Source organism: Erinaceus europaeus, chromosome 21 (assembly GCF_950295315.1).
Source record: "Erinaceus europaeus chromosome 21, mEriEur2.1, whole genome shotgun sequence".
Lineage (NCBI taxonomy): Eukaryota > Metazoa > Chordata > Mammalia > Eulipotyphla > Erinaceidae > Erinaceus > Erinaceus europaeus.
Window position 1 is genome coordinate 31,289,969 of NC_080182.1, and position 26,710 is coordinate 31,316,678.

The window sequence follows — 26,710 nt, forward strand, 5'->3', positions numbered from 1 at the left end:
TTGTTGGATAGGACAGAGAGAAATGGGGAGAGGAGGGGAAGACACAGAGAGAGGCGGGGAGAAAGATAGACACCTGCAGACCTGCTTCACCGCCTGTGAAGCGACTCCCCTGCAGGTGGGGCGCCGGGGGCTCAAACCGGGATCCTTACGCCGGTCCCTGCGCTTTGCGCCACCACGTGCACTTAACCCACTGCGCCACCGCCTGACCCCCAACAATGGAATTTTTTAATAGGAGAAGCAAACTGAGAGGGAAATCAAGCTTCTTGGTGGGGGAAAGCAGATCGTGCTGGGGCACAGTCTTAATGTCTTCATCTTAAGCCAACACAGAAAAGTGGCGACTATGTAGGCAACGTGGTGGGGGTGGTAAGGCTGGATGCGTGCGAACGTGCAAGTGCCAGATGGCAGACCACAGTGACAGAGCAGGGCTGGGAACAATGAAAGCACCGAAGACGGAAATGCAGCATGACTGAAGGTGTTGTGAGCCAGGATGAAGGCAGGGCCTTTCTGCTTCAGTATCTACTCCGTAGCTCACACTAGAACCCCGGCATCCTCTCAGATTCTTTCCCTCACCGATTAGTGTACCCACTTTCTCCTTTGGAAAGATATATCCTTTTTTTTTTTTTTCTGAAAGCTTTTTCTTGCTTCTTTATAACCAGACAGTTTGCTGTCAGCAAATATTTCCTTTGTCTCTGTTAGCAATGTTCCGAAATTTGAGAAAATTTGAGCTACATTTGGTGTTAACACTGGATCGAGGAATAGTGTTGCCTCACATCTTAATGAGTTTGTCTGCTCTTAGTAGTTGAACTTTTCACTGTTGACATTTCCCTACCCTTGTATATTTTTTTTGCATTGCTAACAACTGGTTTTTCAAATCAAACTGCTTTCTATGATATCATTATTTCCACAGCAGCCAACCATTTGGATCATTGTAAACAATTATCCTTTGTTTGTTTGTTTAATTTTGTCTGATTTCAAATGTTCTCTTTCTTTAGTTATCTTTGTCTCAGGTCATCATTATTGCTAAAACTTTGGGAGCCTACCTCCGGTGTCCTAGAATGAAGCCCACACCTAGCAAGACACAGCTATGTCTAAAGTGGTTCCACTCAAAATGGCAGCCCCACTCAGAGGTGGCTGTTGAAGAGATTTACAATGAAGGAGGATCAAAAGTTTCTCTCTTCAGTGGAGTGGCCAGATTCCGAGTGCTCTAGGCACCTGGAGCCAGCACCCTGTGGACTCCCACAGCTGCAGAAAGTTCTACTAACAGATCACTTGTCTTCTGGCTCCCTTTTGGAACATTTAAAGTTATGGTTATCAGAAGCCCAGTGTTTGGGGGTACTCGAATCCCTTCCTGCAGCTCAGCACATGTCTAGTCAATGTCTTTATGGAGTTTTCAAATATCTACACACAACCAGAAGATTTTTATAGTGGGCATGAGACACGGGTTCTCTCTGACTTCCGCTTGTTTCTTCATTGTTTTTGCTTTGTGCAGGTACCATCGTGACCACATCAGAAACCAACAAGATCTTTTCAGAGGAGAAGCGCCAAGTGGATTCTGAATGGAGTAGACATAGTAACACTCGTGGCAGGGAATATGGTATCTGTACTTTTGAGCTGGTAAGTTGAGGCCTCTACCCGGGCAGTCTGTCTTTGAGCTCCGATGCCCTGTTTTGTAGCCAGTACAGCAAGCAAAGGCGCATGTCACAGCACATGGGGGCTAGAGGTTTGCCCCCACCCACCACCACAGTCTGTATGCACAAGCAGTACCAACAAATGCAGAAGCCAGTAGGGTGGTGCCGCATTGAAATCAGGAAGTGCCACTCATGGTTAGGAAATGACAGCAAAGAGAAATAAACATTGGCTTGGGAGTCAGACCTGGGTCTTAGCCCACCCTCTGTCGCTAACTGCATGCGTGACATTTCAGTACCACTTAGCCTTGGCTTCTTCAGTAAAGTAGATGGCTAATTCCTGCCCTACAGGGTTACGTGAGGAGGAAGAAAGCATCCAATGATACCAGTTTCCACCCAAAGCATCCGGAATCATAGCAATTTCCAAGGGCAGCCGATGAATTGCTATTAGTATCTGTGTAAGTATTGGTATTTGCATTTTAACAACATTCTCATCCTCTAAGTGGGTTCAGTAAGGATGAAAAGTTAGCAGTAGAGATTTTGTCTGAAAGCTAATAATCTTGAAATAGCACGATACTGTACTGAGTATCCAAATTCTAAACTTCTAATGTGGTCTTTTTTTTTTTTTCTCAACACATAAAGACCTTACCTTTGGCTCTATTGTCTGCTTATTGATTTCAGCACATTTAAATTCTCCTCTCTCTCTCCATATAAATTTGTTTCTGAAATATATCCAGGATGAGATTTCATCACTTGTGAGTTATAGATCTAACAGAGTCACAGAATAAAATGCTACTGAGGTATAAATAAATAGATAAAGTTATCAACACAGATCTACATGGGTGATCATGGGAACATCTATTTTGCGAATCAGCTCAACCCACATCACGACACGTTTCTGTCTTTAAACTGCACCATGTCTACCCAATCAGTCACATCAAAGTATGCTCCGAGGTAGAGCGCTAGCTGAATCAGGAACGGACAAGAGTGAACACCTAATTAAAATACTGTCTTCTAGCTGTCTAACAATTTATGGCATGCTTGTGATATGTAGATTATTTCCCCATCCATTTTCTTTTTTACATGAAGGTGCTAAGTTTGAGAGTAGCTTGGAACCACATATGTTTTAAGTGGAGGAGCTTGGATTTGAACCCAGGTCTCTCTCTACCAGAACCCTCTTTCAGTAGCACAATGCATACAGAATCACCATTCACTTCCCCTCCTGTCAGTTGGAAATTTGTTCTGAAGATGGCACAACAGTGTCTACCCTTCCATTCTGCTGCTGCTTTTTCCTCTGTGAACCTTTCTTGTTCTGTCCCAGAATCTCTTCTATTGATATTCTGACTATCAAGTTAAATCCAAAATGGGGCTTCCACTTGCCTGTTTCCACTAGCCTGTCTCCAAAGTTGACAACCTTCATTCAACCAACTGCTTGGAAATGTGTATGGGCCAGGCTCAGGTTCTTTATGTGAGATCTATGAGGCAATTTCAGCTGCCTCCTAGTTTTTAAAGACCCGTATCTTAGTGGCAAATGATCACCTCAGAGTATTTAGAGACTTCTTTCTACTTGGCAATAAATCTTCAGTTACAACAAAATCAACTAACTCATAACTGAAAAATAGTGCATTTTGAGTAGTGACAAAGGGAACAGCTCATAGCCCTTATATTGAAAAATACAGAAAGTATGAAAGTTTGGAACAGTATTTTAAAAGGGACTTGTCACAATGTGACTGAAAAATCCATCCTAGAAGTCAGACCTCTAATCTGAAATGGACTCAACTATCTCAGTGTTGATAAAATTAGCACATGGAATCCTTTGCCTCTAACCTCTAGTGAAGTTTATTTTCTTATGCTTTACAAAGTGACATATCTGCCTGTCTTCTTTTGGGCCATTTGAAAAGGTGGCTATGGACTTCCTAGGAGGTGAAGATAGGCCTCAAAGCATATAAACCCTAATATTTCACTTTTAATTTTCACCCCTGACATTTTGTTTTTCATGGACTCTCCTGTAGAACTGTGGTACATGTCCCGTTCACCTGTGAATGCAGGATGGTGTTTGGGCCTATGTACTTAGATGACAGGCAGCTGTATTCATTATTTTATATTCAATTATATAAATAACAATATAGACAATATGTGAATCAATAATTCTAAATTCCTGTAAATGTCCCTATATTCTAATTCTAGGGGAAAGGTTATACTTCTTTTTTAAATATTTATTTATTTATTTATCCCCTTTTGTTGCTCTTGTTGTTTTGTTGTTGTAGTTGTTATTGCTGTTGTTATTGATGTCGTCATTGTTGGATAGGACAGAGAGAAATGGAGAGAGGAGGGGAAGACAGAGAGGGGGAGAGAAAGATAGACACCTGCAGACCTGCTTCACCACCTGTGAAGCGACCCCCCTGCAGGTGGGGAGCCGGGGGCTTGAACCAGGATCCTTATGCCGGTCCTTGCGCTTCATGCCACGTGCACTTAACCTGCTGCGCTACAGCCCAACTCCCAAGGTTATACTTCTAAAGTGAAATATTCCAACTTCACTACTACTGCTGTAGTGCAATCAAATGCTGATGTTTTCTTAACAGGAAGTGACCCCCCCTGACAGGAAGTTATTCCTCTAGCAGGAAGTTAATCCCATCACAGAAAAGGTTTGAGAAAGGTGGCTCCCCTCTGACAGGTTTGCTAACACAAGGCAAGAAACAAGAGTATGGGAAAGGGACCCACAAAGTCTTTAAACACTTCTTTCCAACAGCGATCAAAAAGAAAATGGCGTCTTGATGTCAAGAGTTAGCCTTCCCCAAAGCAACACACTCCACACAAGGATGGTCACAGTCTTTCTCTGAAGAAAGGCAAGCTCACACCAGGTCTGCCAGAGCTCCCCAGGCAGCCTGGGGGGAGGTGCAAAGAAATGAGAGTTACTTACTGTTTGGATCTACGTTTTCACAAAGTTCTGTCTTGGCCTCACCGTTGGGTCTGTCACTGGGCTTGTGTGACAGCCTTGAAGACATGGTGGCTGCTGTGACGACCGCCTTGAAGCTCCGCTTCCGTTTCTGGACATTGAGTTCAGGGTGGAAGATGATGATGTACACTTTCGGCATGTAAAGCATCCCCAGTGCTACTGAAGCACTTAGGTTCATGGAGATCGTGAGCGTGGTGGTTTGTATGTAGAGCTAGGAGACACAACACACGAGACACTATTACAAATAAAATGACCGCAGAGCGGGGCCAAACACCAACAGTGAAGTCAACAACTGCTATGGCTAGGGGAGAAAGCATCATAGTCTCTAGAAACTTCTGATTAGAAACTTTCTGCTAGAGAAAGCAGGCAGAATGAAGTGTGTGTCCACTGGAGATTGCATGCATAAATGATTGATCGGATGCACTGGCTGAATTCAACTGCAAGTTTGCCCTGGACAAGTTCTCTACATGGACGTTCAGGGTTGACTTACTAGTCTGATTTGTAGAACTCTATTCAGAATGACAGCTGAAGATGAAGTCATTGAAATCATGGATTTTCATGATCTGAGTGAGGAAGGGGTAGCTTGTTTTGATCCCCAACATGTACACAGAAACATGGATGTTTCTTGGTCTTTTGCGATCTTAGAAACTGTGGGACCTTATCTGAAAACTTACTTAGATATATATCCACTCTTGTAAGATTTTTTTTTTTGAAAGGGTTTCATCTTTGCCATTCCTAAAAATTAGTAATTTGAGTTTCCTTGCAAAGTTGGTCCTTCTTGCTGTAGTCTGACTTACAAGACACCAACGGCCTGAGAGCAAATTCTGATAATGTTGCTTGTCCCAGGACTTTACCAGGACACACTGCTGATACGACATAAGGCCGCACTCTGACACAGTGTCCTCTGTAGGTGAAGGGTGGTCCCATTCATATCTCATGTGATTCCTTGAGAAGTCAAGAGGGCACCCAGTCACTTATTTTACACAGTGTGAAAACATGGCTTTGGCTATAAGTGGGAAAAGATTATAGTGGAGGGAATTGTACAACTGGTGAGGGGAAAGTCTGATATTGCCCAGCTATGTTGGGGATATGCTCAGTTGCTTAAGGTTTGTTCACAGTTGGCATAATGTAGGCAGGTTGGATAGGATGTAAGGGGTAGATATGTTAATGGACTTTGTTAGGAAGCATACATTTCAGATGTCTATATCTTCAAGTTTACTACCTAACTCATTACCTGAATCTGTTTCTTGCAAGCTGAAATTCTGCATATTTCTCAAACATAGTTGGGTTATTGGGCAAAAGACCACAGGCAACAACAGTTCATAGACACAAAAGTCTTAACTTCACATATGGGAGAAGAATATCAGTAAACTTCTGACAAGCAGCAGCTATTCCTATGCTGATTTTAAATCTACTATCTTTAGATTTAGTGACCACCTTTAGTATTCTGAGTCACTTAACCATTTATACCATTATTTGTGCTGCTTTCCTCCAGAACCTATCCCTTTGTTTTAAAATATTTATTTATTTACTATCGGGGAGAGACGGGGAGAAATTAAGAAGGGAGGAGAGGTAGAGAGGGAAAGAGACAGAGAGACACCTGTAGCCCTGCTTCACCACTCATGAAGCTTTCCCCCTGCAGGTGGGGACCAGGGGCTTGGACCTGGGTCTCTGTGCACTCAACCAGATGTGCCACCACCTGGCCCTGAACCTATCCCTTTGTAGCTGGAATTCCTGATGTTTTGTAAACCTTGTTAATAAAATGACCCTAGACTTACAGGAAGGGCATTTGCTGGGCTGCACTTACTCTGACAGTCAGGTGGGTTCAGGAAAAGTCACCTCTGATCTCTCAGTCAGACAAACAGTGAAGTCAACAATTGCTATGGCTAGGTGAGAAGGCATCATAGTCTCTAGAACCTTCTGATTAGAGAAAGCAGGCAGAATGACTGTGTGTCCACTGGAGATTGCATTGATAATAAATGATTAATCAAATGTATTGGCTGAATTCTTTAGTCTTCCTGAGTAATCTGCCTGGTATTCTGCATCTCTGTTCACAATAATGGAACGGAACTGGATGGCGGTACTGAACGTAACACACGTTTGTACTAAATTATCACATGATACACCTTTCTAACGATATGTTGTATCACTTTAATTGATATAATTTCTCTCATCAGTCACACCTTAGTGAGGCTGGAGATAACTGGATGCAGAAAGTAAAGAGCAAACAGTGGCACTGGGTGGTAGCACATCTGGCTGAGCACATGTTACAGTGCACAAGGACCTGGTTTGAGTCCCTAGTCCCCAACTGCAGGGGGAAGCTTTTGCAAGTGGTGAAGCAGTGCTACAGGTATCTCTCTCTACCTCTCTATATCTCTCTCCCCTCTCAATTTCTGGCTGTCTCTGTCTAATAAATGAAGATTTTTAAAAAGTAAACATCAATGACCTCAATTTTAAAAGTGAATAGTTAATATGACTTTTTTTTTTTGTCAGTGAAACACCTTCTTCCTAGAAAGACAACTATTAGATGGTTTGTATCATATGTGGGATCTATATATCTGATTTACATGAACTTGCCAAAAACAGGAAAAAAAAAACCCATGCAAAACACATGCAAACAAACTGTCTGTTAGATTATAAGAACTATGGTGTTTATCTTTGGGAGGTGGGAGGGTAGGGATGCAGAAGTTTGGTGGTGGTGGTGTGTGGGACTATACAATGTAAATTTACAATCTTGTAATAAACTATTAATTATAAATAAATATAGAGTTTTATTTTATTAGTGATGCCATTTGATACTGCATCTGCTAATCTCAATCAAGTGACGACAGCTAGTGTCACCTCTACATGCTTCACTTGGGACTGTATCCAGAGAAAACAAGTCTGGGCTGTCAGCCTTCCAGCTCCAATACTCAGGTGAGACCTTTCTTAGCTCCTTACATTTTGGGTGACACCCTTCCTACGAAAGCTACAGAATCTAGACATAGACTGGGGCCCATGAGATAGGGCACAAATACACATGTACCCATAAGTTAGGGAAAATATAGACTTTAAAGTAAACCTGTGCAGTGGTCTACAGTGACTCAAAAAGTACAACAAGCAAGTACAAGGACCTAAAAAAAGACATCATCAAGTACTTTATCAGATATTTTCTAATTAGACCTAGATATTCCCTCCCCTACCGCCTGCCTCCCGGTCTGCTAGTTTTCTGACCCGCACAGGGCAGAGTTAAGCCTGTGTGCCTCTCTGGAGCACACAGGCAGAGGGTCAGAGTCACATCAGCCAAGATCTGTCATAATCCACAGCCACTATGTCAAATGCCCCGACAGAGGGTCCTGCTCTCACTGTTTTCTTTGCTTTCTCATTTGTAAAGCAAAGATCAAATGATTACTTCCTTCTTGGGGGGAGGGGCTTATTAATGGATCTACTTAATAGTAAAAAGTCTCTGCAATGCATGTACTTGGGTGTATATATAGTTCTGGGGGGGGCAGGTGGTGACGCACCTGGTTAAGTACACACAAGCCCCTGGCCCCCACCTGCATGTGGAAAGCTTCATGAGTGGTAAGAAGGGCTGCAGGTGTCTCTCTGTCTGCTCCTCCTCCACCCTCTCAGTGTCTCTCTGTCTCTATCAAACATGGTAGACAAAGGTAAAACATGTATGAGAAATTGTCACTCGTGAGGTTATTGCCTCATACTGATTTTTCCTGCCTAAGATGTAGATGAGTTTTGGGGGGCAGATATCTCAGCTCAAGGCTTCTTGGATAACCCACTGAAAGCAGTCTGAAGCTTTTACAAGTGTCTCAGTGACAGGCTAGATGGCAGGACATCCACGTCTTCTCTGGCTGAAACACACGCGTTGTGCCCTATGCTCAGTACCAGGCATAGTCCCGCTGACTCTGCTCCATGAGCTTTCTCACTGGGGCCTCCGAATCTAGACTCCATGCCAGGAGTCTCCACAGCTGCTTTGTCCTTTGGTGAAGCTTGTAGGGTGGGCTGACTTGTTATCTAATTCCTGATTGCTGGAATACTAAGACATTTGGAAACGGATTCGCTGCCATCTGAGCAGACTAAATTTTGGCAAGTCTTCTTTGCAAGTCTCACATTTGGCTTCATTAAAGAATATTTTGGGTAATTTCAAAGAAAACGGTTCATAGTTGTAGTAGTACCAGGTTTTAATCTTTTAAGAATGAGAGTATATTCAATACTGTCCAAACTATTTTTATTAATGAAAAAGAAAAAAAAATGTAGGGCACAGATGTACATATAAAACCAGAATCTCAGGAAAGAAAGTAATTTTAGGGACCAGGTGGTGTTTAAGATAAACCTGACAGTACACAAGGCCCCAGGTTCAAGCCTCTGGGCCCTACCTGCAGGGGGAACGCTTCACAAGTGGTGAAGCAGGGCTGCAAGTGTCTCTCTTTCTCCCTCTCTCTCTCCCCTCTCAATTTTCCCTGTCTCTATTCAATAATAAATAAAATGTAAAAAAATAATTAAAAATAATTTTAGACATCTGGGTTCATCAAAGTAATCTAATCATTACCTGTGATGGCCTTAATAATGCCAATGCTATGTTTAAAGATGATGAACTAAGAGAAATCATTGACTGACCATTAGACAGAGTTCTGGGACTATCTGATAGTGTCAAACCAGTGACCTGAGATATTTAACTTGTGGCCACACACCGTCACGCCGCCACTGAGCTGTATTTTCAGAAAGGCCATGTGAGAAAGACCTCACTTGTCTCCTGTTGGTACAATCACCCCCGTACTGCTTTAGCAGCTCTATCGAGATGGCAGCAATCCCTGTACTGACTCAGGCGGGGCTGGAGGGCGCATACCACCATGAGAAGAGTCTTCTTCTAGTAAGGGGAGGGAGGCATACAGGTCTGGGGGGACATGCACTTTGCTGAGTGTGAAGCCCTGGACTCAAGTCACCATGCCACCACGTGAGTGTCATGGATGGTGGGATGGTGCTTTTGTTTCTCTCCTCCACCTGTATCTCCCTCTTCTCTCTCTTTATGTATTTGTCTCCCTTCTCTGTCTCTCTCTCTCTAATTAAAGTGGAAAGTTGGGCCAAGAAGGCTGATCAGTGGTATTGCATATGTGTGATGCCCTGAATTCAATTCCTGATGCCGAGAGAGAGAGAGAGAGAGAGAGAGAGAGAGAGAGAGAACTCAGAAAACCCCTAGTTATAAGTTAAATATTGTACCATGCCCTACTCTTTTTCTGAATTATTTGATAGGACACAGAGAAATTGAGAGGGGGTAGAGTGGGAGAGAGGAAGACACCTGCAGCACTGCTTCACTGATAGTTGAGCTTCCCCCTAGATGGTGGGGACCAGGGACTTGAACCCTGGTCCGTGTGCATGGTCACATGTGCACTCAGCTGGATATGCCATCCAGCTCCACCCTGACATCCTTCTGACAGTGTGTACACTGGCCTCTTCTTCTCCCCCCTGCACCCCTGGCCCTGTGGCAATGCCTGGGGCTCACTGTCTTTCCTTTTCATACCCATGAGCGCTCCATGTTAATTCCAGCAGGACCTCCTACACAAAGCACTTCTCATCTCCCGACAGATCCCCTTGCCAAGGTCCAGTTCAGAGAGCACGGGCACTGATCTGCCTCCAAGACTGATGCCCTAGAGAATCCTTCAGAACTAACCTGGGACTCATGTCTGCAGACACACGGTGGTTTCTTCTGCAGCTAGAGAAGTGTCCAGATAAACCAGGCTGTGTGGGGTACACAAGGAACTGTGTATATACACAATGGAATACTACTCGGCTATGAAGAATGATAAAGTCACCTTCACTCCATCTTGGATGGAGCAGGAAGGAGTCATGTGAAGTGAGAGAAGCCAGAAAGAGAAGGATGGATATGGGCTGATCTCACTCATAGTGCCTGATAGTGGAGGAGGACGTAAGCTGGAGGTGAGAATGTTTTACAGAAAACTGAGAAATTTCACACGTAGCAACAACTGTCTTTACTATAAAGCATTAATCCCCCCCCCAACAAGATAGATGTATCTATATAGAGAGGATGTACCCAACATACCCAGCCTGAAACATCTCCCAGCTCCCTTCCGTCTCATATTTTCACAGGAAACCACTGCTTCCACAAGCAGAGAGGTCAGGTCTTCTTTTCCAAGAGGAAGCATCATATTTATTATGACATTTGCACAGTTTTTTTTTTTTTTTTTTTTTTTTTTTTTTTTTTTTTTAGCTCTGTAACCTGTGTCAGTGCACACGGTCATTGTTGTTAAGACTCCACTTTTGAAATCTCACCGGCAATGCTTTCTAATGTGGTGTTTCCAACCCAACTTTCCCTACGTTCTGTGTTCTTTATTGGGAGGTTCTACTGAGCACAGTGATTTCTAATACTGATGTCATGTGAACACGTACATGACTGGAGAGTGGATGGGATACCTGCCTGAAAGTGTGCACGCACTCAGCTCTACCTCATCTGAAAGTCCTACACTCGAAGCAAGCATCACGTCTGACATTTTAAGTCATTACAAGAAAAGCTAATGTTTGTAATCTATTCCTACTTCATCTTCACTATTAATTGTATCCTTTCTAGAATGGAAAGGATAATTATTAGAGGTGATTCAGTCAAACAAGAGTGCTTGCAATTTATTCATTTACGTCTGAGCTATAACACAAAATGACTTGTTTTCTAGCCTTACTTTTGGAATGATGATATTGCTTGTGAACTCTACAGAATAATTGCTTGTTTTGGGGAGAGAAATCTCATTACAATGGCTTCTACTTTGTTTGTGTGATATACTCACACTTCTATTTTATTTGCTCTTAACTATTGAATGAGACATAACCAATTCTCTGTGCTACCAGGTGACAACTGAGGATGAAAATAAGGATGTAATGTCCTCTTTGGGTGGGAGGAGAGAAGTTCCCCAGTTCTCATGGCATCTGAAAGTCAAGGTAAGGATGCTTCTGCTGTAGTCACTGTAGAGGTAACTTGTCAGGTGACTGTGGTTCAAAATACTCATATGAGAGACCAGGTCTTGGCACACCTGGTTGAGTATACATGCTGTAATGCACAAGGACCTGGGTTCAAGCTCCCAGCCCCTACCTTCGGGGAGGGGGAGGGAAGCTTCACAAGTGGTAAAGTAGTGATGTAGGTGTCTCTCTGTCTCTCTCCCTCTCTATCTCCCCACCTCTGTTGATTTGTCTCTGTGTCTACCCAAATAAATAATTTTTAAAAAATACTCATATGACTCTAGGGAAAGTCCCTGGCTGTTAAGATGAACATTTCTTCTCCTCACCTCTACCCCTTGATTTATCCTTCAACTAACTGTATTTTATTAAAATACATGATGGTATATTCTGGAATGGAAATGAATACTTGCAAGTGGGCTTTGCCCATCCATCCAGAAGGACCCAAACACTGGCAGCCTTTGTTTATTTATGAAACAGTACATGCTGGAGTGAGGGTTTTGTCTAATGATGAGGGAAGTTCTGGTTCCACTGAGGATGGAGATCTGCATATTCTGCCAGGTTTTGGTGTAACAGAAAGAAAAAGATCTTGGTTGCTAAAATTTGCATTAAATCTGGACGTGAGATTGTTTGTTAATGACTTCTGGGTAAGAAGAAGTCTATCTCTGGCAAGAGATGCAGTCAAAATCCAAACCTGGGGCAGGAAATAGCTCATCCAATAGAACAAACAGCTTCAAGTGTATAAGTCTCCCAGCACCAGGGGCCTGGCGGGGCGGGGTGGGGGGGGAAACTGCCTGGGTGGGTGGGGGGGCATTTCTTTAGTGTTCCTCCCTCTCAACTTGACTCCTTCTCCCTGTCTCTAAAAAACATCATGAAAACATTATCCCAGGAGTGTGCTCATTCTATACTACCACCGCCCATAAATACATAGTTATTGGAAAAGTTACGACATATTTTTACATAGAAAAAAATGTATCACGACTTTTTCTGACAATTCCAATGCCAAACCACCTTGCTGTCAGAGTGTGTTTTGTAAAACCACAAGGTCACGTTGCAGCGCAAGACCCAATGGTCTGCAAGGCATGTGAAGCCCAGAGCTATCAGGTGGATAACATTCTGCTCACCTTAAACAAAACTGTCTCTTCATAAAACAGTGCCCTTCTTCTTTTCATTAAAAGACAGACAAAACAAACAAGCACAGGGACCTGAACTCCTGCTCCAAATATCCTTTGCTTTGGTGCAATATGCCAAACTCAGTCCAAGTTCTGCTTTGTGTTTCCCTGTCTGTTGTTTGTTTTTTAAGTTAAGTTTATTTATTTATTTATTCCCTTTTGTTCCCCTTGTTGTTTTATTGTTGTAGTTATTCTTGATGTTGTTGTTGTTGGATAGGACAGAGAGAAATGGAGAGAGGAGGGGAAGACAGAGAGGGGGAGAGAAAGATAGACACCTGCAGACCTGCTTCACCACTTGTGAAGCGACTCCCCTGCAGGTGGGGAGCTGGGAGCTCGATCTGTGATCCTTAAGCTGATCATTGTACTTTGTGCTACATGTGCTTAACCCGTTGTGCTAGCGCCCGACTCCCTCCCCTTCTGTTCTTATTTCTCCACTTCTGTCTTATGAGTGAGAGCATCCTATATTCATCTTTCTCTTTCTGGCTTCTCTCACTTCACAGGATTCCTTCAAACTCCATCCAAGATGATGTGACCATGGGAGACACCATTCTTAAAGGTGTAAAACATTCCCTCACTCTGCTTCTAAGTGCAGAAGTTGCTTCTGGATTCCCCTTGAGGTCCTTACAACTGAAATCAAGAGGAAAAGCAATGCCACGCACTCTACATGCCTACGTAAAGGTCACACTGCAGCGCAAGGCCCATCGGTCTGCAAGGCAAGTGAAGTCCTGTCAGGTGGGTGGTGTTCTGCTCACCTTAAACAAAACCATCTCTTTGGTTAAGCGCACGTGGCACAAAGCACAAAGACTGGCTCAAGGATCCCGGTTTGAGCCTCCGGCTCCCCACCTACAGGGCCGTCGCTTCACAGGCGGTGAAGCAGGTCTGTAGGTATCTATCTTTCTCTCCCCATCTTCCCCATCTCTCTCCATTTCTCTCTGTCCTATCCAACAACGATGACAACATTAATAACTACAACAATAAAACAACAAGGGCAACAAAAGGGAATAAATAAATATTTTAAAAAATCTCTTCCTAAAACACTGCCCTCCTCTTTCACATTAAAAGAAAAAACAAAACAACCACCCTTCCCCCAGTCCTTTGCTTTGGTGCAGTACACCAATTCCAGTCCAAGTTCTGCTCTGTGTTTCTCTCTGTTCTTATTTCTCAACTTCTATGAGTGAGATCATCCCATAATCATCCTTTTTTTTTATTTCTGGCTTCTCACTTCACATGACTCCTTCAAGCTCCATCCAGATGAGGCAAGGATCAATGGAGACACTGATGAGTATGGCTGGCCTTGCCCGACACTCACTGTGCCCTTTGCTCCCAGCACTGCTGCCATCACACATGCAGAAAAGCCACCCTTGTGTAACTGACCCTGTCTCCCCAGCTAGAAAGCTGTTCATATAGGTCGGCCTTGGCTCTGCAGTGCCCAGATGTGCTATTGTTTCTTTGTTTTTAAACATTTGACTTATTTTAATCTTAATGGTTAGAGACAGTAAGAAATTGAGAAGGGATGAGAGAAAGAGAGGGAGACAGACATAGAGACATAGAGACACTTTCTTCCCTGCTCATGAAGCTTTCCCCCTGCATGTGGGGGCCAGGGGCTTGAACCTGGGTCCTTGCACATGATAATGTGTGTACTTAATCAGGCGCACCACCGTTCAACCCTGAGCTACTGAGCAATGAGCCTGAGGCCCGTAGGGAAAGAAGGGGACCTGCATCTCCTCCTGCCAGGGACTCAGGCGGCCCCGGGAAGGAGAATGTAGGTGGCTGCCTGGCTCTCATGTCCTGCAGGAGCACATCTGGAACTGGGGAGGGAAGATGGTCTGTGTGGTCCAGAGGACTGTGCCTGCCTCTCCCAGCCTGTGCCCAGGAGCCCATATGCTCTTACTCACCATGCCTACTGGGAGCCCTGAGCAGCCCCGCCCTCAAGGGACCTGAGCTCCCTCCCCTAAGCTTGGCTGAAGCCCGCCTGGGTCAGCATCTAATCATCTCCTCCTGATGGAAGGCACAGTGGTTGCCATGACAACTCAGGGAGGCCTTCAGGTGCTGAGCTGTCTGTGTGTTTGGAAGAAAAAGCTGCTGACTTTGGCTTAACTGAGAGCACACAGGCATGTTGCCTTTGTGACTGGATCATGCCTGGGTTGTTTCAGAAGTGTCAAAAAGTATCCCTGAAAATTGACTATGAAGGTGGCAGAGGGGAGAGGAGATAGGCCTGTGAGGGTAAGGAGTAGGGGGAGGATGGTCACTGGAAGAGTCAAGTCTAAGAGGGACCAAAAAGTGAGTTTGTGTGCCTGTCTGTCTGTCTGCCTGCCTGCCTGCCTGCCTGCCTGCCTGCCTGCCTGCCTGCCTGCCTGCCTGCCTGCCTACCTACCTACCTACCTACCTACCTATCATCTACCTATCTGTATCTATCATCTAGCTAGCTAGCTATATCTATCTATATCCATGGGGCCAGGTGGCAGTGCACCTAATTAAGCACACATTGCAGTGCACAAGGACCTGGGTTCAAGGCCCAGGTCCCCAGCTACAGGAATAAAAGCTTCACAAGTGGTGGAGTGGGGCTGCAGGTCTCTCTGTGTCTCTCTATATCTTTCCCTCCCTTCTCAATTTTTCTCTGTCTCCATCCAATAACAAATCAAAAGTAAAATATACATAGCTATCATCTATCTATTTATCTGTCATCTATCTTATCTACCTATTATCATCTATATCTATTGTTTATCTATCACCTGTTGCTCTTCTATCATCATCCTTAATCTATACTCTATCATTTTAAGTGTTTTATTATTTTTATTTATTTATTGGCTAGAGACAGCCAGTAATTGAGAGGAAAGGGAGAGAAAGAGAAGGTGAAAGACAGAGAGACACCAGCAGCCCTACTTTACCACTTGCTTCCCCTCTGCAGGTTGAAACCAGGGGCTTGAACCCATGTCCTTGAGCATTGTAGCATGTGTGCTCACCCAGGTGTGTCACCACATGGCCCAAATGAATTTTTTTTTTAACCAGAGCATTGCTCAGCTCTGGTTTATGGTGGTGCAGGGGATTGAACCTGGGACTTTGGAACCTCAGGCATGGAAATCTCTTTGCATAATTATTATGCTATCTAACCTTGCCCTGGTGGCCTTCCCCCCCCCCCATTTTATTGTGTAGGAGAGAGAGAAATTGAAAGAGGAGGTAGAGGGAGAGAGAAAAAAAGAGACATGTAGACCTGCTTCACTGCTTGTGAAGCATCCCCCCCCCCCCACAGATGGGAACCCGGGGGCTCAAACCCAGATCCTTGTGCTTACTACTGTGTGTATTTAACTGGATGCACCACTGTGAGGTCCCCTGACTTTGCTCCTGTCTGCATTCTTCTTGGTGAGCAGACTTCTCATATTTCTCTAGACCAGAATATGAACGCTAACATTTCCCTCGCCCCCCACACCCAGAACATCAGAGCACTGGGAAGTGTTGGCCTGGTCCCAGTGACGAGACATTCTGGACTGGAGAATCAGGGTTGGGCATTAGGCTGGGATGTGCTCTCACGCCAATGTTCGAAACAACATCCTTCCTCTGAAAATACCTCTTGGAGTGTTGGCATTTTGGTTCCTGTCTGGGTGAGGGTGCATTTCTTTAGAGTCACTCATAATGTGGTCAGCTCGGGATGTTTACAAATAATGTAGCAATCTGTTTAATAGGCAGTATTCAAGAGAAAAAGGTCTTTCACTTACCCACTAGTGGGAACAGATGAGGTTCCCAGTAGGTGACTACTCTCCCTCCAGCCTAGAAATATTTTGTATTCTAAGGAGAATGTGTGTCAGCTTATGTTCTACTTTGCCTCAATCTTGGTTTTCTGGGATGTTATCTGTGTGTTGGGATAGGGCTACACCTTGGTTCAGAGTCTAGATGTTAGCCATTGCTCAAAGTCCCTGTTTTGCACCCGGCACCTTTTATCCCTGGTGTAGATGATGTAATGTACCTGAGAATATTAAAGCACTGGGCTCAGCTCAGTTCTTGGGCTCTTGCCCTTTCTTGCTTGTCCCACCAGTGTCTGCTTTTCATGTTTCTTCTGCCCGGGGGAGGGAGGGGGGGCAGGGAATGTCTCAGCTCCCTGAACCTCTCTTAGCCAGCGAAGGCTGACACTTAGCCTGGCACCATGGCTGCTCTAATACAATCACAAGTGGTGACCAGGGATGTGGCATAGTGGGTAAAGCCTTGGATTCTCAAGCCTGAGGTCCCTAGTTGGATCCCTGACGTAGTATATGCCGGAGTGATACTCTTTTTATCCCCTCTCCTTCTCCTTCCTTTTCTCTGCCTCTTCTTCCTCAATAAATAATTAAATTCTTTTAAAAGAGAATGAATTTCAGGAGATTTTCACAGACTGGTTATTATGGGAATCGCATAAGATGCTTATAAATGGGTACTGGAAATTCTGTTTTATCCAGGAGCATATGTCACCTTCCTTCCTTCCCTCCTTCTCTCTCTTCCACCCTAGGCCTCATCTCCTGTAGCTGTAAAAGTGTATTCCTGCAAAGAGACGCATCTCTCAAAGTGCCTGCTGCATCCTGCATTCCGTCATGCTGTGGTTCCTAATTTCCTTTGCATTCTCAAATTCCCGTGGTCACAGGTACACAACCAATGACTGGGGACATGCAATGTTGATTCTTGTTCCTGAGGAAAACTGCCAAGATGCAGCAAGTTACAGTGGAGTCTTCCCTCATTTGCTTTGAATCAGAACAGATCTTTAAGGAGACAGCTAGACAGAAATACGACCAATTCCATCAAGGGAATACTGAGTTACAGGCTTGAGAAATAGGACTTACTTTTACTATTTTAAGAAACGCGGTTTTGAGAAATAAAAAAAAAAACAAACAAAACTTGACTTAAATCGAAAAGGCATTTGGCATCAAATACTCCACTGCAATATTTATATAAAATTGTTGTTGCTAACCTTAAAAAAAAAACACTTTCATGCTGTATTATCTTTTCATAAAGGAGCAAAAGGCAAAAGCCTCAATGTTTGTAAACAGAAATTGAGTTGAAATTCACTGAAAAAAATCCACAGACTGCTGGAATTGAATCTAGGTCACATATCTGACAGTATTTCATTGTATTTGGCATTTACTCTTCTGTGGACTATTTAATAAACTATGGTGAGCATTTTTGTACAATATATAATTAGTGTTTACAGAAACCCGTCTTTCCCTTCAAAAGAAAAAAAAATGCATTCTCCATGAAACCGTGTCTGCAGGATTCACCAGAGTGGACATCACTAACTTGCTTTGGATCTGTTATGTCTCTTAAAATTGACTCTGGCTCAATTTCACACACTCCTCCAGGGCTCATTCTCATGGAATGCCACAGACTGAATGAGCTGCAAACACAGCAAGAAGACACCCTAAATTATTGCCAACTGTTTTTCTTTTATCACCACGTTTCTTGTTGGGGCTTAGTGCCTGTGTGAGGATTCAACCACTGCTCCTGGCTGCCTTTATTTCCATTTTTTTTCTTTTGATAGAGGGAGAAGGAGAGAGGGAGAGGGAGATGGAGAGGGATAGGGGGAAGTGGGGAGGGGGGAAGGAAGAGATGATGATGATGATGGTGATAAGACCTGAAGCAATGTTCATTTGCGAAGCTCCCCCCTTATAGATGAGGACTGGGGGCTTGAACCCAGGCCCTTGAGCACTGTAACATGCAGTCTACCAGGTTGCCAACCATCTCCTAATCCCTGTAGCTAACCTTTTTTTTTTAAATGGGCAAATGGCTGCCAATACTGACTAATAGACTCAATCTTTATTTTCCCCAAAAGCAATAGTTAAAGCTTCCCATAAATGTTTTCCATTCCCTATGTTTTTAGAATGTCATCTACTGAAAAGACACAAACACAGACAGCTTTATGCAGGGATGCTAATACTATATTGTCTATATTAAGGATTGACTGAACAGGTTCTGTAAAATTCACCATGAGAACCAGCTAGGCTCAACACTTCAAAGATTCCCTTAAACCTCAGGCTGTGTTTCCATGAGTATGTACACACATTCTACCTCCCTGAAGCACTGAGGCTTGGCTTTTGGTGCATGTCAATCTGTGAGTTCAAGAGTTACATCATTACCAGTGTTTTTTCAATTTTTATAATTTTGGTTTTTTTTTTTCTTTTTCAAATTATTATTATTATTATTATTATTTTGCCATCAGCGTAATCGTTGGGGCTGAGTTCTGGCACTATAAATTCATTATTCCCAACAGCCATTTTTCCCCTACCTTTCTTCCTTCCTTCTTTCCTTCCTCTCTCTCTCTTCCTCTCTTACTCCCTTTATCCTTCCTATTTTATTTGACAGGACAGAGATAAATTAAGAGGGGAGGGGGCAATGGAGAGGAAGAGAGAAAGACAGACACCTGCAGACTTGCTTCACCACTTGTGAAGTGACTCCCCTTGCAGGTGGGGAGTGGGGGCTTGAACTAGGGTTCTTGCACATAATGATAGTGCACTTAATCAGGTGTGTCATCACCCATCCCTGGTTGCATCATGTTATATGAATGTCCTTCGTGGCCTAGCAGGTAGGGAGACACTTCACTGGGAGCAGAATGGTTTCTGCAAGTTTCATTCTTGCTGTTGTATTATAGGAGTCTCTGGAGTTCTGAATTCTTGGTGTAACCACCATATAGGGGACAAATGGTTCTACTCTTTATAGCCTAAGGTATGTTTCCTCGAGGCCCAGCTACTGGCAAGTTTTTTTTTTCTTTTCTGATAGGTAATTAGTATAATTCGTGGCTAATCTGTCTGTCTGTTTTTCATGGCTAATCTGTCTCCCTCCCACATTGTCTGCCTCTGCTCTGGTCTCCTGGACTCTTGGAAGCAGATGTTCATTTTAGAAGTAACACAGCTTAGAATAATGACCAGAAAAGAGGGGAACACTCTAGACATTACTATGAGGTGAAATGAAAGGGCTTCTTTGTCTGTTTTTATTACTTCTTATTTATTTTTATTGCCTCCAGGGTTATTGCTGGGGCTCGGTGCCAGCACTATGAATCCACTGTACCTGACAGCCATTTTTTTTTTCTTCCCCCTTCTCTATTTTATTGGATAGAACAAGGAGAAATTGAGACAGTAGAGGGAGACAGAGAGCGAACACCTGCAGGCCTGCTTTCCCACACTTGTGAAGTGCTGCTCCCCCTGCAGGTGGGGAGCAGGTGCTCAAACCTGGGTCCTAGCTCCTGGCAATGTGTGCTTTAATCTGTTTTTCTTTATCTTGGTTTTTCACATCTCTACCTTTCACTGAGAAATGACAAGGAAACAGCCTGGCGCAGTGACATTCATTCTCACCACTGCAAAGTGTCTCCTGGCTGCTTTACAGCTTTTCTTCTCATAGCCAAGTTATTTGGGACTCTTTACTTTGAGCATCCCGTGATTGCGATTTCCTGTACCATACAACACCTTACCATGATTTGTGTCACTTAACGCTATTTAAAAATACCTATATCTTCTATACTGACAAGACCGGTTGCTTCTGGTCTCCCTGGTCTAAGATTATAGGTGATTTCATATTTCCAAAAAAAAAAAAATAGACATGCATTAATAATTTGAGCCCAGTGTTGAAATTCAATCAGTTTACTAATTTGAAACCTTAAGTGCTTAGATTGAAGGAGTGAAGTCTATCTGTTCAGCTTAACCTGAATGTTTTCTTGTGATTCTCATGAACTAGAGATGTGAGGGGAATGTCCTTCATTTTTGCAGAGCCCACCGTCCCTCTTGATGGCGTGAAAGGCTGGTGTGATGTCATAGCTCTTAACTCTGCAGGCCTACTAGCTGTGAAATGAAAATAAAGATTCACTTCCAACCTCTCTGTAGCTCAGTGGGTCTGGAATGGGACCAAGGATCTTGTATTTTTAGCAGTCTCTGAAAGATCCAGAATGCTGTCCCATTGACTGTATACTGAAGGAAGCTCACCAGAATGTTCGCAGGTTTCTTTTAACTTTTACTTCAAACAACGTGAGATACTCCTGACTGACTCAATTTTCTAAAGAAACTGTCTTATATTTAGAGCCCCTTCTCTGCACCTGAAGGGGTCAAGCTTCACAAGTGATAAAGCAGGTCTTCTGTTGTCTGTGTTTCTGTACCTCTATCTCCCCCCTCTCTCAATCTCTGTCTTATCAACTAGAATAGAAGTGGGAGAAGAAGTAAAAAAGAAAGGCAAAGAAAAATGCCAACCAGGAGTGGTGGATTCCTAGTGTTGGCACCAAGTCCCAGCAATAACCCTGGTAGCAATAAAAAGAAAGAAGGAAAGTTAAAGAAAGTGCCTTATAATTTGTAGGTACTCCCTTGGAAGACAGCATCATGGCTCTGCAGGGGTTTTCATGTCTGAGGCCCCAAAGGTCAATCCCAGCACTACCATATGCCACAACTGAGCAGTCTTCTCCATCATCTGTCTGTCATCTACCTCTGTTTCTGTATCTCTCATTCAAAAATAACTCAATGCAACATCAAACACTAAACAGTAAGTACTGATGAACAAGGACTGTTAGCAATCACTGGGGCTCTCTCCCTTTGGCTTGGGAATGGTTAGTGTCACCACAGGATAAGTTTCCAAAAGGAGAGGCTGCCATCTCTTTTGCCATAGTTCCCTGAATCCCAATGAGTCTGACCCAAAATCTTTCACCCTGCTCTACACTGCTGCTGCTGGGACATGATTTCTCTGATTTCACTTGAGCTCATCCAAGGTGTGTGAAGCCCTTACAGGACCCTTGGCTGTGGACTGACTCAAAGCACTGAGTAACACAAGGTACAGGTGTTGCACCACTCGTGAACCTTCCTCTCTGTAGGTGGGGACTGGGGGCTTGTACCTGGGTCCTTGCACACTGTAATGTGTGTGCTCAACCAGATGTGTTAACCCCCAGTCCCACTGTTTCTGCTTTGTATCCTTTCCCTTCCCTTCCCTTCCCTTCCCTTCCCTTCCCTTCCCTTCCCTTCCCTTCCCTTCCCTTCCCTTCCCTTCCCATCCCATCCCTTCTCTCTCTCTCTTCCCCCCCCCTCTCTCTGTCACACCTACTCCTCTCACTACTTCTGAATGCTCTTTTCTTTTCCACTTCTCTCTCCAGAGCCCTACCCCACTAGGGAAAGATAGAAATAGGCTGGGGGTATGGATCCACCTGCCAACATCCATCTCTAGTGTAGAAGCAATTACAGAAGCCAGAAATCCCACTTCCTGCACCCCCAAAGAGAATTTTGGTCCATACTCCCAGAGGGGAAGAAATGTTAGGGGAATGGGGGAGACAAGGAGGGAAAGAGACAAAAAGACACTGGCAACACTGCTTCACCACTTGTGAAGCTCCCCCCCCCCTTATAGGTGAGGTTGAGGGGCTTGAACTTGGGTTCTTGCATTTTTTAGCTCAGTTCCTCGCTTGAGTCCTTCTTTGAGTCTGAAGTCCTTAGCTGAAATTCTTCTGCAGGACCAAGCAGCAGAGTCAGGACTAGTGGTTCCTCTCAGGCGGAGGCAGTGAGACTTAATGCAAATACCTCTCCCCTTGCTGCACCCTTCCAGCCTACTCAATTACAGCCCAGGAGCTTTCACAACTCCCTGACTTCTAGAAATGCACCTCTCTGGTCGAGCAAAACAGGCATGAGGCAGCCTGTAAATAATCATCGTATTCCCTCAATTCTGCGACAGCACAGTGCCCAGATGCTGAACAAATAAATTGGTGATTCAGAGACAATGCAAAAGAATACTGAAGGGTGAAGCTTGAGTGATGCCTTTGCGAGTAAAAGCAGCAGGGTTTGTGGGTTTGGGGAGGCTGCACCCACCTCCTTACTGGTCTTCTCTTTGAGGCTGTAGCTTAAATTCTCCCAGGCCCAGCCCAGCCCCAGGCTGAGGTCTCCTGCTTTCAGAAGCTGAAGCTCAACTCTAGCAGGGAATTTCAAGCCTGCACATCCTGAGGCCTCAGAGATGGGTAAAGGGCACCGCCAGTTGCCACCGGAGGTTAGACAAGAAACAGAAAGCCCAGGGGGGCAGGCACACCTGGTTGAGGGCATGTGCTACAGCGCACAAGGACCTAAGTTTGAGCCCCCGGCCCCCCCACCTGCAGGGGGAAAGCCTTGCAAGTGTTGAAGCAGGGCTGCAGATGTCTCCTTCTTTCTCCCTCTCTATCTCCCCCATCCTATTTCCAGCTATCTCTGTTGAATAAACAAACAAAGATAACTTAAAGAAATTTAAAAAAAAGGGAAGTTCAGGACAGAAGCCTCTTAATTCAAAGTCATGCCCAAGAATTCATGGCTAGGAGCGTGTGCTTACGGAAGGAAGGTCTTGAAAAGCAGTGACTAGTTCATGCTGGTGGCTTTGAAACATCATTACACCATTTAGTGGATTAGCTTTAATAGACTTTTGTTACTATGCAGGATAAAAGGTTTCCTACCTTCACTGAATGAGCTGGATATGCAGAGAGAAGCATCACATCAAAACAGTGTGGGAGGGAACATTAAAACAAGTCCCTCACCCTATCATTAAGTCCTCACATCTTACATGCAAAGGCCCGAGAAAGAGCTGCTGAAATCACCATAAAAAAACAAGCTACTATCACCATATAGAATCAGCACTTACTAAGGGATTTATATTGGCTTGGGAGATCTCTCCTGGTTAAAGTAAAATATCCTCTAGTGGGGGTCAGGCGGTGTATCTGGTTAAGCACATATATTACAGTGTGCAAAGACCCAGGTTCAAGACCCAGGTCCCCACCTGCAGGAGGAAAGCTTCATGTGTGGTGAAGCAGGGCTACAGGTATCTTTCTCCCTCTCTACATCCTCCTTCCCTCTCTGTCTCTATCCAAAAAACTTACATTAAAATGTATTCTAAAACTATTTAACAATATCCTGTAATCTCAATGTATATTTTAATCAGTTACAGAAATAAACTCTGTGGTAACAGCTGGTTACATCATTTGATTAAGTCTAGTTGTGGGGACTGGGTTGATAAAAATCAGGTATAATAGGGGTATAATTACAGATAGTTTCCACTACCAGAGTTCTGTGTCCCCATCGCTTCCACTGGAAATTGTAGTAGTTCTCCCAAGGTCACAGATCTGTCTGTCTGTCTGTCTGTCTGTCTACCTACCTACCTACCTACCTATCTATCATATATATGATAGACAGGTGGGGAGCCTGGGGCTCAAACCAAGATCCTTATGCCGGTCTTGCGCTTTGCGCCACGTGCGTTAACCCGCTGCACTAGAGTCAGGCCCCCTAGATGCATTCTTTTTTTAAATTATTATTTAAGAAAGGAGACATTCACAAAACCATGGAGTAAGAGGGGTACTCTTTCGTGACTCTTCAGTCTTCGCACAACCATTTTCTCTCAGACAGGGCTCCTTTGCCACAGACTAACTGCTGGTATGTGTGTGGGTGTATTTCCAGCTCTTGATTCTATTCAATTAATCCATTCGTCTGTTTTTATTCCGTGTCACACTATTTTCATTACTATCACTTTAGTATAGTTTGAAGATCAGGTAGACAAGTTATCTCCAGTCTCCTCTTCCTCCACATTCTCCACCTTTTTCTCCTTCTGCTTCCCCTTTCTCCACCTTCTTCCCCTCAGGATTGACTTAGTTATTTGGGATATATATGTTATTTTGTTTACTTCCTCAAAAATGTGATTGGGATTTGGAGATGCAATTGAATCTGTTTGCTGCTTTTGGCGGTTAGGGTTAGGGTTAGGGTTAGGGTTAGGGTTAGGGTTAGGGTTAGGGTTAGGGTTAGGTGGGGTGTTTTTTTTTTTTTTTTTTTTTTTTTTAGCCTCCAGGCACTGGGGCTCGGTACCAGCACTCTGAATCCACTGCTCCTGGCAGCCATTTTCTTCTTCTTCTTCTTCTCTTTCTCCTTCTCCTTCTCCTCCTCCTCCTCCTCCTTTTTTTTCTCCTCCTTCTTCTTCTTTCTTCTTCTCCTTCTTCTCCTTCCTCTTCTTCCTCTCCTTCCTCTCCTTCCTCTCCTCCTCCTCCTCCTTCTTCTTCCCCCCATCATTTTATTGGAAAGGACAGAGAGAAATTGGAGACAGAGAAGAAAAGAGAGAGACACTTACATTTCCACCACTCTTGAAGCTTTCCCCTTGCAGGTGTGGAGCAAGAGACTTGAACCCAAATCCTTGTGCTTAAGTGGGTGCACCACCACCTGGCACCCCCCAAAACCATTTTAATAATAGTAATGCTCCCCATTTGTGAGCACAGAGTTTTTCCGATTTTTGCCTTCTTTTCTTATAACAATGTTTTGTACTTTTTAATACACAAACTGCTCCCCTCCTTTGTTAAATTTCTCCCTAAGTGTTATTTCTTCTGGATGCAACTGAGAACGCCGTTATTTTGTTCTCATTTTTCTTCAAGCTTTATTGCTTACAAGAATGCCCCGACATTCTTTTTGTAAGTAGATCCTGTAGCCTCTTTACTACATTCATTTGTTGTTTCTAATAGTTTTTGGTGGAGTTTTTGGAGTCTCCTAAGTCTATTATCATCTATGTTTCCTGCAGTAACGATACTTTTACCTTTCCCTTTCTTTCCCTTTATTGATTTTTGTAGTCTCATTGCTCTGGAAAGCAGCTCTTGTAAAAAAAAAAAAAAAAAAGAAACAGGGTGACGGACCTGTTCCTGACCTTAAAGGAAAAGCTCTCAGTTTGCCACCGTTGGTTGTGGAAGACAGTGCGTTGGCAGCACATGGTCTTGAGCTTAGTGATGCGTGTTCCTTCTATCATTTTATCAAGATTTTTTTTTAAAAAAATACTAAATAGAGCTGAATCTTGTCAACTTTTAAAAAAATTATTATCCTTATTTATTTATTGGATGGAGACAGCAAGAAACTGAAAGGGGAGGAGGTGACAGACAGAGAAGGAGAGAGACAGAGAGACATCTGTAGCCCTGCTTCTTGCAAAGCTTTCCCCCTACAGGGGGGGAACTGGGGCTGGTACTGGCATCCTTGCATACTGTGACATGTGCACTCGACCTGATGTGCCACCATCCGGCCCACCCTGTCTAATGTTTTTTTTTTTTTTTCAAATGTTTTCTCTACAGTATAGACTGTGACCTTCCTCTTATTGATGTAGTGTTCAGTATTAATTGATTTAAACCTGTTGAACCATCCTTGTGCCCTTCTGAAGATCTGATCTCTTCACTGGATAAAACTCCTGTGCTTCTGGCCTCTCAGTCTATTTTGGTATGTCTTTTGTACTCTCTCTACCCTGCCCCAACAACAACAAAATAGCTCTCTACATCACAAATAGCCCAGATATAGAGAACTACCCCTAGCTGATAGTTTAAATTTGTGGTCATGTTCTTTAAAGCACTGAGGGGAAGTTAAAAGGATTCTCTCATTTCCTTTTTTTCTCGGAAATTCCTGTGGGAACTTCATAAACATTACTACCACAGAATAGAGAAAAGATTACACGAAGGTTTAGAGATCCTGTCTGACCAGTAAACTGTGTCCTTGCTTCTCTGCAGGTGGCAGATGACTGATCAAAGCATTATGGAAAAATATCAGCCAGGCATGGCCAGGCAGTGGTGCATCTGGTTAAGTGCTCACATTACAGTGAGCAAGGACCCAAGTTCAAGCCCCTGGTCCCCACTTACAGGGAGAAATCTTTATGGGTGACGTAGCAGGGCTAACAGTGTCTCTCTCTCTTTCCATATATACTCCCCCCTCTCCTCTAAATTTCTTTTGGTCTCTCCCCAGTAATAAATAAATATTTTGAAAAACGGTGAGCAGACCCTCACAAATTCCACAATCCACGTTGACTCCCAGGGGAAACACCTTCCAGTGAGGACAACACAGTTGATGCTATAAGAATATTGGGATGCGTAGCACATCATGCCTGTTGATTCCAAAATTACACTGTAGGGGCCAAGTGGTGGTGCACCTGGTTGAGCGCACTGTTGATCCCCTGGTCTCCACCTGCAGGGAGGCAGCTTTGCAAGTGGTGAAGCAGGGCTGCCGGTATCTCTCTGTGTCTCTTCCTTTCTACCTACCCCTACCCTATCAATTCTGGCTATCTCTATC

At 43.9% G+C, this 26,710-nt stretch overlaps 1 protein-coding gene across 2 annotated transcripts in view; it reads right to left on the reverse strand.

Moving 5' to 3' along the window:
* The window catches only part of GRM7 (glutamate metabotropic receptor 7), an 872,294-nt gene that overhangs the window by 44,669 nt on the left and 800,915 nt on the right, over positions 1 to 26,710 (reverse strand). For both annotated transcript variants that reach the window (XM_060180785.1, XM_060180786.1), the window contains one exon: positions 4,546 to 4,792. In XM_060180785.1, coding sequence (XP_060036768.1) covers positions 4,546 to 4,792 — 247 coding nt within the window. The remainder of the gene's footprint in view (positions 1 to 4,545; positions 4,793 to 26,710) is intronic.